The sequence below is a fragment of the Grus americana genome, chromosome Z, assembly GCF_028858705.1.
Source record: "Grus americana isolate bGruAme1 chromosome Z, bGruAme1.mat, whole genome shotgun sequence".
NCBI lineage: Eukaryota > Metazoa > Chordata > Aves > Gruiformes > Gruidae > Grus > Grus americana.
The window spans coordinates 29,755,507-29,768,778 of record NC_072891.1 but is presented as its reverse complement, the minus strand read 5'-3'; the positions used below and the strand labels follow the sequence as shown (position 1 = coordinate 29,768,778).

Sequence of the window (13,272 nt, the reverse complement as noted above, 5' to 3'; positions counted from 1 at the left end):
GCCTTGAAACTTGTTGCAGGGACTTTCCTGCATTCATGCAGTGCAGACAGACATTTTAACATCCAGACTGCCTGAGGAATTACATAATACTGTCAACACTCTCCTCATCTCTTGCCATCTGCACAAAATCTGGGACAAATAGTGTTTTCATCTCAGTTAACGCAATAAATTGTTTCTCTGGTTTCCCATTGTATAGTATTGCACAGTTCCAACTGCTCCTCTTTCCTTGCCCTGGCTGGATACATTGGCAGCAACATGAGGGCATTAGGAACTGCAAGGTCATGGATTGTATCCTGCAGGCAGATGGTGGATTTCAAGGGAGTACGCGAATTTGAGTTCAGGAGATCCTCATGTTGGTACAAAAATAACTAAAAATTTCTCAGGACAGCATTTGATAATCTGCAGTGGAGTATGTGGAAGAGAATGAATAGCAAACTCCTTTTTTGGAAAACAGCATTGCTGGGGAGGGGCGGCATAGTTTTTCTAATATTGTAATTTCTTTATTCTTTAGTTTGCTTTGAGATTCATACTGACACATGTACATCCAGAACAGTTGTGACAGATTTGAAGTTTAAAGTACTTTTTTTTTCCTATTTACTTTCAGTAATAGGGCATAGTCAACATATTCATAAGTGACCAGTTATTCAAAGAGCACTGATGTAAAGAAGTATGTAAAGTATATACCTTATATATAGTATTTAAGGTAAGTGTTACATTTGGGATAAATGCTTATTTCTCTTTAAGTGTAGCTGATTTTTGTGATTGGGTAGATGACTACATGTAGCTTCTGTATCATTGCACTCTGCCTGGAACAGCTGATCAGGAAAAACTCTATTCCATACTTTTTCTATCATAAACCAAGACATAAAATCACTTGATAATTGGCTGCTTGAGTAAATACTTGGTTGCTTCTGCTTTATTGGACCACCTCCTTCCAGTACCTTCTTTTCGTTGTTTACATAGACAAGCGGAAGATGAATGCTTTGCATTGCTCCATGTTTTTGCCTGATAACAATTCCTGTTAATACCTGAAACGAAAGGCAAAAGTACCTTGACACATCTTTTTTGGCTCTTTTTCACAAGAAATAGATCTCTCTGTCTTGATAGAAAATTCATTTATATTGGAAGTTTCAGTGCCATTTTCTGGAACCATTATGGTAACTAGCTTGAATTTGTCTCATATCAGCATCGTTTTTTGCCCCCCTTCCTTTCAGACAAAACCTTTTCCAAAATTAATCAGCCACCTTTTCAGAAGTTTTCAAGTTTTTGTAGTTTGCTTCTGTTGTCTTTGACAGTGTAACTGCTGATGGTGAATCTTCCACAGATAAGCAGAAATCTAAACCACACCTTCCAATATGCATGCTGACAAATGCATATTGACCTGTGTTGTGGTTTTACCCCAGCCGGCAGCTGAGCACCACGCAGCCGCTCGTTCACTCCCCCCTGTAAGGATGGGGGAGAGAATTGGAAAAGTTAAAGTGAGAAAACTCATGGGTTGACATAAAGGCAGTTTAATAGGTAAAGCAAAAGCCGTGCGCACAAGCAAAGCAAGACAAGGAATTCATTCACCACTTCCCATGGGCAGGCAGGTGTTCAGCCATCTCCAGGAAAGCAGGGCTCCATCAGGCGTAATGGTGACTTGGGAAGACAAACGCCATCACTCTGAACGCCGCCGCCCCCCGCCCCCCCCTTCCCCCAAACTCCTTATAAACTGAGCATGACGTCATATGGTATGGAATATCCCTTTGGTCAGTTTGGGTCACCTGTTCTGTCTGTGTCTCCTCCCAACTTCTTGTGCACCCCCAGCCATCCCGCTGGCAGGGCAGTGCAAGAAGCAGAAAAGGCCTTGGCCCCATGTAAACACTGCTCAACAATAAGTCCATAGAACAAAGACATCTCTGTATTATCAACACTGTCTCCAGCACAAATCCAAAACATATCCCCACACTAGCTACTATGAAGAAAATCAACCCTCTCAGCTGAAACCAGGACAACCTGAAACACCAGTCTGACATTATGGCACTTTCTGAGTTAAGTGTTGAGACATACTGTAAAGACAATATATACAAGTACATTTCTTTTAAAAGCAACTGTTCACTTGAGGTGGAGGGAATGAATCATTCACATTAGAGGTGGTGTACTTCTGTGAATGACCATAACTCCTTTCCCACAAAAGGCTGGACCAGATAATCTTTTGAGGTCCCTTCCAACCTGGGCTATTCTATGATGAACCCTTGTCCAGAATAAACTTTGGATATAGATGTGTAACAGTGCTTAATATCATCCAGGTTCAGATATCGTGAGAGTGCTAGCTGTAGGCCCTGCTTTGGTTTGATACCCAACAGAAAGCCTTTGAAGCACTGTTGGGGCTGCTCAAAGCTGGGCCTTTTGATTTGGGCCCCAGGGAGCCATTCAAGTGGGTGGTGCTGAAGTGAATTTCTCATACTTTGTTGTGCTTCAGTAGTGTGTAAGTCTGCATGAGTCTTAATGAGAAGAGCTGATTTTTAGGCCTTATTGCCTTTATGTGTGTATTTTCCTACAGAAATATTAGAGCTTCTGTAAGAGCATTCCTGTAACCAGATGGAAGCAAGGCTTATAAGGATCTTTTGTTTCAATTTATATGTAGGCCAAACAGTAGCTCTTAATGAGTGTAAGGATCACCCAAATCTTATTTTAGTAACGTCTTTCGTACAATTAATTGGCAATACTTTCCACCTAGAACAAATTAAGCATAGACAACTGCCTGATCAACAACATAAAAATCCAAGGGAAAGTAGTAAAAGATACCAATAATTAGAAGTCCGAGGTCATAGATAAATGTGAATAGCGGTGGCTTTTGGCTTTTGAATGATCTTGAGTGGGGTTCTTCAGGGGTTGATACTGGGACCAGCACTGTTCAACATCTTTGTCAGCGACATGGACAGTGGGATTGAGTGCACCCTCAGCAAGTTTGCCAACAACACCAAGCTGTGTGGTGCGGTCAACACGCTGGAGTGAAGGGATGCCATCCAGAGGGACCTTGACAGGCTGGAGAGGTGGGCCCGTGCAAACTGCATGAAGTTCAACAAGGCCAAGTGCAAGGTCCTGCACGTGGGTCGGGGCAATCCCAAGCACGACTATAGGATGGGCGAGGAACAGATTGAAAGCAGCCCCGAGGAGAAGGACTTGGGGGTGTTGATTGATGAGAAGCTCAACATGAGCCGGCAGTGTGCACTTGCAGCCCAGAAAGCCAACTGTGTCCTGGGCTGCATCAAAAGCACCGTGACCAGCAGGTTGAGGGAGGTGATCCTGCCCCTCTACTCTGCTCTTGTGAGACCCCACCTGGAGTACTGTGTCCAGCTCTGGGGGCCCCAGTACAGGAGAGACATTGAGCTGTTGGAGAGAGTCCAGAGGAGGGCCATGAAGCTGATCAGAGGGCTGGAGCACCTCTCCTATGAGGACAGGCTGAAAGAGTTGGGATTGTTCAGCCTGGAGAAAAGACGGCTCCAGGGAGATCTAATTGTGGCCTTCCAGTACCTGAAGGGGCCTACAGGAAGGCTGGTGGGGGACTTTTTGTCAGGGAGTGTAGTGACAGGACAAGGGGTAATGGGTTTAAGCTGAAGGAGGGTCGATTTAGATTAGATGTTAGAAAGAAATTCTTTACTGTGAGGATGGTGAGGCACTGGATCAGGTTGCCCAAAGAGGTTGTGGATGCTCCATCCCTGGAAGTGTTTAAGACCAGGTTGGATGAGGCTTTGGGCAACCTGGTGTGGTGGAGGGTGTCCCTGCCCGTGGCAGGAGGGTTGGAACTAGATGGTCTTTGAGGTCCCTTCCAACCCAAACCGTTCTATGATTCTATGATCCGTTGAAGGAAATTGGCAGAAACAGCTTCATGATCATCTGGGGGATAAGGCGTGGCTAGGTTTTTTCCTGTGAGTAGTTCAGTTCTTCCTACAAGCAGGTATCAACAGGAGTGAAAATCAGGAGCAATAAAGAAAGATGACCATCATAGTATATAGCAAAGTATATTAAAACCAATTAAATGTAAGCATTTTAAAATTAAGTAATTCATAGTGGTGATGCAATCTAGTTCTAAGGAGGTTAAAACAACGTCTTGAAAACAATGCCCAATACTTTTCTAAGACTGGAATATTCCCCTTAGAATGGAAGACCACTCTTTTGATGCTCCTTGTCACTGGTGATGCCCCTCATCCCTGTGCATTCCTGAGAAAGTTGCTTCACAGCTAACTTGGCAGATTTCCTTAAAAAGATTATTTCTTTGGTTTTTACTAGTCTAATAGGCATCCACCTAGCAAATTCAGGAAGTTTAGCTCATTATAACAAATGACAGACTTCTATCTGAAGTCTTGGACTTTTATGCATTGGCATGTATCTTTTCCTAAAGTTAATAGAGTTATTAGCTGTGCTAAATTTAACACAGATGGAAAATCTGGAGATATTTTCAATGGACATGAAGTACTAAAATGAGAGTTTATTGACCTTTGGGCTCGTTTGTAGCCTCATTTTATAGATCAACTCATTATTCTTTATTTGCAGATCCTGACACATTGTTAATATCTTCTTGTCCTTTGTCTAGCCACCTGGATATATTATTCAATTTGGATAAGATTCAAATAGGAAGTTTCATATATGAAGACCAAGAAATAAATGACTCATTATGCAGAGTTGTTCTGAATTGATTTATTTGTAAATCCAATGTGTTCCTCAACAACATGGTTGTGCTGCTGTTGCAGGATAAGTGCCCTTGGAACAGTGCAGTGAATAATCTGGATTGTTTTGAATATGGACTAACTAGCTCTGTTTACAGTATGTTATTATTCATTACATGAATTGCACAGCAATAAATAGGTTTTGCCATTGACCCATGCAGTCTATATCAGGTACTTTTTCAATGGGATGCACTGAATCACAAATGCTGCAATTACTTTTGCAAAAGACTAGTGAACTACGTGCTACTTAGCTGCAAAATCATTAGATTAGCAGCAGCCAAGCAAAGATTTTGGGGCATGAGTTGTTTCTTTGTGTTTTTTGTCCAAAAAGGCATGCCAATTAAAAAAAAATTAAAAAAAAATCATTGGGCTCAAAAGTGTCTTGATCATCAAAGACTGAATTTCTGAAACAATTTTTGAATGGAAAGTAGCAGAGGAAAAAACAACCTGATTTTCTGGTGGACCTTGGTCAGTATATGAAAGGAATATGTTTATACATGATTGTGTATCTATATAGTGATTATATATGAATTTGTCCATGAGCAGGGAACTGAAATCAATAAGCTAGTGTCCAATATCACCTAATAGGTTGTGGTGGGTTGACCCTGGCTGGAGGCCAGGTGCCCACCAGAGCCACTCTCTCACTCCCCTCATTCACTAAACAGGGGAGAAAAGGCATAACGAAATGCTTGTGGGTCGAGATAAGGACAGGGAGAGATCACTCACTAATTATCGTCACGAGCAAAACAGGCCGAACTTAGAGAGGGAATTCATCTAATTTATTACTAGGCAAAACAGAGTAGAGGAATGAGAAATAAAATCAACTCTTAAAACACCTCCCCCCACCCCTCCGATCTTCCCGGGCTCAACTTCACTCCCGGCTTCAAACCTTCCCCCCCTCAGCGGCACAGGGGGACGGGGAGTGGGGGTTACGGTCAGTTCATCTCACGGTGTTTCTGCCGCTTCTTCATCCTCAGGGGGAGGACTCCTCTCATCGTTCCCCTGCTCCAGCATGGAGTCCCTCTCACGGGGTGCAGACCTTCAGGAGCAAACTGCTCCAGCGTGGGGTCCCCCACGGGGTCACAAGTCCTGCCAGCAAACCTGCCCTGGCGTGGGCTCCCCTCTTCACGGGTCCACCGGTCTGGCCAGGAACTTGCTCCAGCGTGGGCTTCCCACGGGCCACAGCCTCCTTCAGGTGCCTCCACCTGCTCCAGCGTGGGGTCCTCCACGGGCTGCAGGTGGAATCTCTACACCCCCTCATCCTTCCTCCATGGGCTGCAGGGGGACAGCCTGCTTCACCATGGTCTTCACCACGGGCTGCAGGGGGATCTCTGCTCCGGCGCCCGGAGCTCCTCCTCCCCCTCCATCTGCACTGACCTTGGTGTCTGCAGAGTTTCTTACATCTTCTCACTACTCTCTCTGGCTGCAAAAGCTCTCCCTCTAAGTGTTTTTCTTCTTCTTAAATATGTTATCACAGAGGCGCTGATTGGCTTGGCCTTGGCCAGCGGCGGGTCCGTCTTGGAGCCGGCTGGCATTGGCTCTGTCAGACACAGGGGGAGCTTCCTAGCAGCTTCTCACAGAAGCCACCCCTGTAGCCCCCCCGCTACCAAAACCTTGCCACGCAAACCCAACACATTGGTATAAAATTAAAGGTTTCTGTATGGTTCTGTCAAGACGCTCTTACAACCCTAAGCTCAAGTGCAGTTTGCTAGAGAATTACTGCCTCTTCATTTATTTTTGAAGCATTGGGTCTTTTAGTATGGCTCTGGTTGGCTATTAAAACATACAGTACGGTCCAGAGAAATCATATAAAGCTTTGCCTTTACTATTAAAATTCCTAAGTTTTTCTTTGCAGGGATGTGGGATGTGGAGTTTTCTATCTGTTTGATGACACTCTTAGGTAACACAGCATGTGTGTGCTATTCAGGTAGTTTAGCTCCTGGTTCTGCCCAAAGCTGTACAGTGAACAAATTTTAAATCAGCTGGAACTGGAACAGAAAGTCTGTTTTCCTATTACGTAGGAAAAATACTTCCTGTAACAGTAATTATAAAATAATTCAGGAATCAAGAAAATGAGTTCATTAAACCTAATCTTCACCCAAAGCTCTTTGGATATTCTGGAAAAGAACTAATCTGTTGCAAAGGTAGATGTTTCCATGCACCACACAGTTTACATTTTCCTCCTGTCTTTTTCGCCCCTCATGCCTGCCCTCCTCTGTTGCTAGGGCAGAACAGCAGGCCTCCTGACCTTTACTGTAATTTTATTTTAGTTAGCAGGCCAACCATACAGAAGAGTAGAGAGGTCAGTTTCCTTTTTCCTGCAGCAAGCGTGCTGCTTCATTGTAATAAAGTGAACACCACTGGTGCTGTGGATCTTACAGAGCCAGTCCGGTTTGTTCCGCAATAAAACAGGTAATCCACATTGTTTAGATCTTCTAGGATGGGTGGCTGTAGCATAAACCTTTCCAAAGACTTCTGGTTTTTTGGAATGGAAGACACAAGCAGGCACACTGATCTGAGCTGTGCATTGAGCCCTTACGGCAGAAGGCCTGCAGGAGATAGAGCTGTGGTGCCAGGCTGTGTGATCTTAGTGCTGAGCTCACTTTGTAGTTTTTTCAGTCCATTCTTTGTGTCTCTTCCATCACTTCAGCGTTGCTTTGTAAGTGTATTGGTTTGACTTTTAAAAGTATGTTACAGCCAAAGAAAAAACTTCTTCTGATAGGTAAGGCCATCAAAACATGTTTTGTGGGATTTACCCCTCTCTTCTGCCTTTCTTTTTCTTTCCCTTAGTTCAGTTGATAGTGATTCTGTTGCCTGGGGCTAGCAGCAGCTTTAAGCAGTCACATGCAGCAAGGGAAAATGACATGGGAGCAGGAAGCAGTAAAAAAGGAAGGAGTAATTTCTCAATTCCTCTGTGTCCTTGTTCCAGGACTTGGAGCTGTCTCAGTTATCCTGACCTCTCTGAGCAACCTTCCGTGTAATGTTTAAATGATAAAAAGAGAAGCACTGAGAATGAATTTAAGTGTTAGGAGAGAAAAGGATTTCTAGCCCATGCCTGAGACTTCAAGGCTTATCATAATTTATATAATAACAATAACACCACCTCCTAGCAATTACAGTTTTTGGTGACTTCATTCTGCAAGCATTTCTCAAGGCTACCTTTACGAACTGGGAAACTACTTCAGTTGATACTAAATCTGATAGACAAGCAGCTGAAGAAGTAGAATTTGGGGTTTGACAGCAGTTTTTAGAAAAGGAAGATGCAGAGATGGAAAACACTTGGCAAATCTTCTGTCTTTACAGAGCTCCAGAAATTGAATTACAGCCCTTCTTTGGTGACTTCATGCTGTACTAACCCACTTGTTTATCTCTCTTTAGTTTCGAGGCATTAGCAGTTGTTCTAGGGAAGTGACTTCTTCTGGAACATGTAGTACTATGCCAGCTCTGCTTAGAAATCTGTAGCAAGGTCTGATTGTTTGTTCTGAAATAATTACTGTCCATAGTGTCATTTTGATTATTAGTAGTTCAGGTGCCTAAATGCCTATGTAATAGTCACACAAGGTTTAGCTGATTGATGCTGGATCTTTTTTTCCCCAGTAGGATATTCTTTTAATGACTGGCTAATATGGATGGCCTTTCATTACCTCTCCCTGTGATCCCAGAATACAGAGATCAAATGGTTTAGTATTTAATGTTTTGCAAGTACTGACATATGTACTGACCCTGTGTGTCATATATATTGACCCTGTGTTCCTAGTGTTCCACCCTGTACATCCACTTGGGTATACATAAAGCTGAGAGAGCCCAAAATAACACTAGTGAACATGATACTGAATGCAAAATGCAGATAAGTACAGTAAGAGAAGACAGAGCAAAAGTTGAGAACTGTAAAAGAGAGTCGTAGTTACTTGATGTTCACTAAAATGTTTGTATCCTATTTGAGGGTATTACCATTTTCTGAGCTTTTTTCTGCATTATTTTTCCCAGATAAATTCTGTAGAATTCTTTTCACTAGGGCAACTTGGTTTTGAGACTTACCATGAAGTGGGAAAAGTTTGAGACCTATGGAAAATGTCCATGCCTAGACTGTAAAACTCACCTACATTTAGTTTTCCTAACCAGATTGAAATTCAGTTCAGGCTGGGGGAGAGACTGAAAAGAAGATTCATGAGCTTTCCAGGCAAAGTCTAGACAGGTGGTTTTGCATCAGAAGTGCATGAATTTTTGGTGAAAGTTGGCAAGTTTTAGCATAAGCGCTACACACAGTAGTTTTTTACAAGGTGTTTCTTGACATATAGATGGCATTTGTCCACCTATTCTGAGAAAAATATTTTCTAAAGCCAAACTCCAGACACATGCTGAGCTTTTAACCTGCAAGCAGGTACATTTCAGCCCTACTTTAGACTCTGATAAACCAGATGCATCATGGGGCAAATCTTATCTGAGAACTTGAGTAGAAGAAAGGGAGTTGTATGGAATTTTCTTGCAAGGTCACAGAGGGAAAAAAATGCCACATGTGCCAAACTGGAACGATACACCTCTGACAGCTCTGATAGATTATTCCTAAGCAAAGGGCTTTTGATCTTTATTTGCCTTATGTTAGATATCTGCTTGTTTGATAGGTTTCTTGGTATGAATAATCATTCCTACCAGTTATTTTTTAAGAGGTATAACTTCTGTTATTACTACAGCAAAATTCTAATTTAAGTCAGTTCTGTTAGTTTTCAGTTCTTAAATTTTATCTAAAGGATAACATGCCATATCTCCCAAACAATTTCCAAGAGATAAATACATTATTAATGTACAGTGATTGCAATTGCCATTTTGAGTTGACACATCACTAGCAAAGTTTTACGATTTCTTAAGTAGAAAGAACCATCTGAAAAATATATTAAAATCAAGATCTCTGTAAGAAATAGAAGTCTTTCTAGAGTCATATTAACTATAAATGATTGCTGGATTTATCTTTTGCAACTGAAATGTAAACCATACATTGCAGAGATAAAGGAGTTTTTAAAATGCATGTATAGCTCTAGTTGCTTGTTATTCTGTTCTGCTCTTGCATTCCAATGAGAATGCACTTTTGATTTTTTTACATCTGCAGGATGAAGAAAGTGTGTGTAAGTTGAAGTGTGAGAGGACAGAACTAAAACCGGACTTTCTCTGTTGAGAAGCGTGATCATAACAAGCAGAGTATTTAGTAGTAATTGGAATGACTTGGCAAAAGAGCAGCAGCAGCTAAATTGTTCATGTAAATGGGCATCACATAAACTAATTTGATTCTGTGTTTTGTTCAAAGCCTTGTGTAGGGCTTTGGTTTTGGTTCTTTTCTTCAGAGTGCATTTGTTGCTTAAGAAAGCAAGGTCAAGTAAAGCTGGTCAGTAGGGTTGCTTGTTAAATTTTCCTGTGCTTTTTAGATTAAATAGGGAAGAGGTTTCTTAGAGGACTGTCAGAGGGACTTCAGATACTTTGGTCTTCTTTCAGTTCTCCTTAATCCATATTGCTGGAGGGAAGGAATGGTATGGTGCAGACCTTATAAATTGGCACATTTTCATATTTACTTTTGCAGCATTTGCCCACAGATGCGAATTTGTGCTCCACATATTAATCTCCTCTAAGCATGTTTGACTTTAATGGACTTGTATTCTGCTTCAGTGGTTGTTCAGTAGATAGATATCTACAAATATGGAGTTTTTTGAACAACAACATGTCAGACTGCTCACACTTATGCATAGCTAAGTTTGATCATAAACTCACTTGACACCAATGGCTTTCATGGTGTTACTTCTTAACTCTGCTCACACAGTTAGTTTGTCTCCTCACTCTTGTAATTGTCTGACCATTTGTATAAATAAAGCAAACACCTCATACTGTCAGAAACTGTTAGGTGGCTGAAACAGATTCAAAATATTGATTATATTAAGCTTACAGAAAAGATGTCTGTAAATATAAGCTCTCCAGAATTACTGTTTTGTTTGATTTGATTTGATTTTTAAATCTGACAGGTTTAAAGCCAGAATTTATTTGAAAGAGGCAGCAGGGGGAAATCTTAGGGGGTCAGACAACCTTACTAGTTTGGTAATCAAATATATGATTCTCTGAAAAGGACCTTTTCACACAAAACTCAGCTCTGCCAGTTTATCTTTGCATATTATTTAATTAACTGAGAGAAGATTCAGTTGTCATTTAAAAAAAAAAAAATTACTTAGTTTTCATATGGTACAGTCATAGTTGTTACCTGCACTCAACCATCTGGGCAGTTTCATACATATGGCCATTTAATAATGTCTGTAGCCTGAAACTTGAGAGTTCCTGCTGCTTCTGTTGTAATTTATCCTCTTTAATACAACTATAGGTGGTATTACTCAAAACACACTTTTGTGGTTTCTGTTAAGGTAATTGTTCTGACCCGAAGCTTCACAGATTAAGTGTGCATAAGAAGAAAATCTCATCTACATGGCTTCCGCTCGTCAGAATAGAAATAATTCTACTTTTGTGATTTTTAGGTTTTTATGTACAGCAGATTTCACAATTCCTGTTATGTAAAGATATTATCTGTATAGTGTATTTACTGGTTTCTCTTTTCTGCGTAGCTTAGGTGTACTCGGTGTAACACTTCACAAAGCATATGCTCAGCATGATACTTAATTATATCAAGTATGACAGTATAGACACTGTAACTGTGTCAGTGTTTATTATTATTACATTATTCACTATATATAATGCTAGAGTTAAAAGGGGGATTTATAAATACAAATGTCTGTTGATATTTCTGCTTTATGTAATTCAATGTCTTTCTTCCTCTTTAGGCTGTGCTGAGTCCTCTTATAGCAATCGCACTGAAAATATCTCAGATTCATGAGAGGACAGGGCGAAAGGGACCCACTGTCATCACCTGAAGCCATGGAAGATTGTTAAACCAGGGCCAAAAGAGGAACAGCAAGGAAGAGACAGAACCTTGCTGAAACATGTTAGCCATTTGTGCCTTGTATGATTTAAAAGTTTTCTTGGGGATAGAGGTAGAGTGGGAAGAAAAATTCAATATAATATTGAGCATATTCATTTGCCTTGATCTCCGAATACGATAGTATATTGACTTCTTTGTTTTACCTGCAATATCTTAATTTCATATAACAGTATAACCAAAGAAAGAGGCCTTAACCTTCAAATGTTGTCAGCAATGTAACAGAAAAGGAAAACTGCTTGGTTTTGAATGCTGTGATCGAGGTTGGGGAAATTTCAGTTAGGGAGAGACTGGGAGGAGTTGCAAAGCAAAGACATGCTTGGTGAATATTGTTTGGGATCCTTGTCACCTTCTTGTTGTTTTACAGAGACATACACGGAGCATGTCTGAGGTGTAAGGGCTGTGTACTAGGCTTTGAAAAGGGTGTGTTTCCTCACCTGACACCACTCCTCCTCTCCAGACTCTCCCGTTGCTCACAGATGCACGCTGGCAGCAGTGTTGTGTACACACTTGCACATGCTCCCAAAGAAGGGGTTATGTCATATTTTTTTTACCCCTGCTTTTAACGCATATCAATGTGATTTGTGCCTTTAGATTTTCCTGATTTTTTGACTCTTTGTGGTTTTTTCCTCCAAAGGGAGGCATTTGTGCTATAGAAGCTGATTGTGTCCTTCCAGCAATATGTCGGGTGTGGAATCTGGCTGTCTTTTGCAATATTCCTCATGTCAACAGATGATATTGGTGCTTACTGTGTTTGGAAGGTAATCACTGCAAGTTCAGCAGTTTTTCATGAAGGAGTTATTACGGAAGTTTTTAAATCTTTGGAATACTCACACTCCACTTTAGCACAAAGTGGTAAGTGAAGTGTGTAGTAAAGAGGAAATGAAAACAAACGCTAGTGCATTAAATAGAAATACTTGTCTGATTCACCAGCTGGATGCAGTTTCTGTTAGATTCTGTGTGACAGTGGATCATGGAATAAAAATTTGGGGAGTGCAAAGGGAGAGGAGACATCCCGGCATAGATCTGAGAAGGATATTGGGGATATGGACATCAGCATTTTTCTGCTTGTGAAATGATACTGCAGTTCTAGCTACAATGCTGTGCTCTGAAGAAGAACACAAACACTTTATGCATGTGAGTTGTTTGAAAGCTTTGCTTCCTTGGGAACAGTGTGGTCACTTGTATCATGTGTCAAGGTGGCTTTGTGCAACTTGCCTCTTTGCAGTGTGTTTCAATACATTGTGGTTGTCAATTTTTAGTGCAATTTATATAATATTACAGCAAAGTAAATTGTTTTGATTTCTTTCAACACTTCTGTCAAAAATTGCTATGGCACTTAGTACACAATAAAGAGTAATGCTGTATTTCTGTCTTAATACGTAATTGTTGACAAGACACACTGCACTTTCAAGCATCCTAATAAAACTCCCTTTAATCCAATTACATTATCTACTTAATTGACTCTAAACAAATGAGTTAGTAATGTTCTCAAATAATATTCTACCTTACCATTAAGTGTTCCCATAAACAAAAAGTAAGTTTTAAGGCTTTACTTCTTTTTATAAAGACTTTTTTTGAGAAGACTGTGGCATTCTC

The 13,272-nt window shown here is 40.9% G+C and overlaps 1 protein-coding gene across 1 annotated transcript in view; it reads left to right on the top strand.

Moving 5' to 3' along the window:
• Positions 1-13,040, top strand: part of PGM5 (phosphoglucomutase 5) — an 80,069-nt gene extending 67,029 nt beyond the window's left edge. Inside the window, exon 11 of the mRNA XM_054810655.1 lies at positions 11,519-13,040. Coding sequence (XP_054666630.1) covers positions 11,519-11,608 — 90 coding nt within the window. The 3' untranslated portion in view covers positions 11,609-13,040. The remainder of the gene's footprint in view (positions 1-11,518) is intronic.
• The last annotated feature ends 232 nt before the right edge of the window (positions 13,041-13,272 follow it).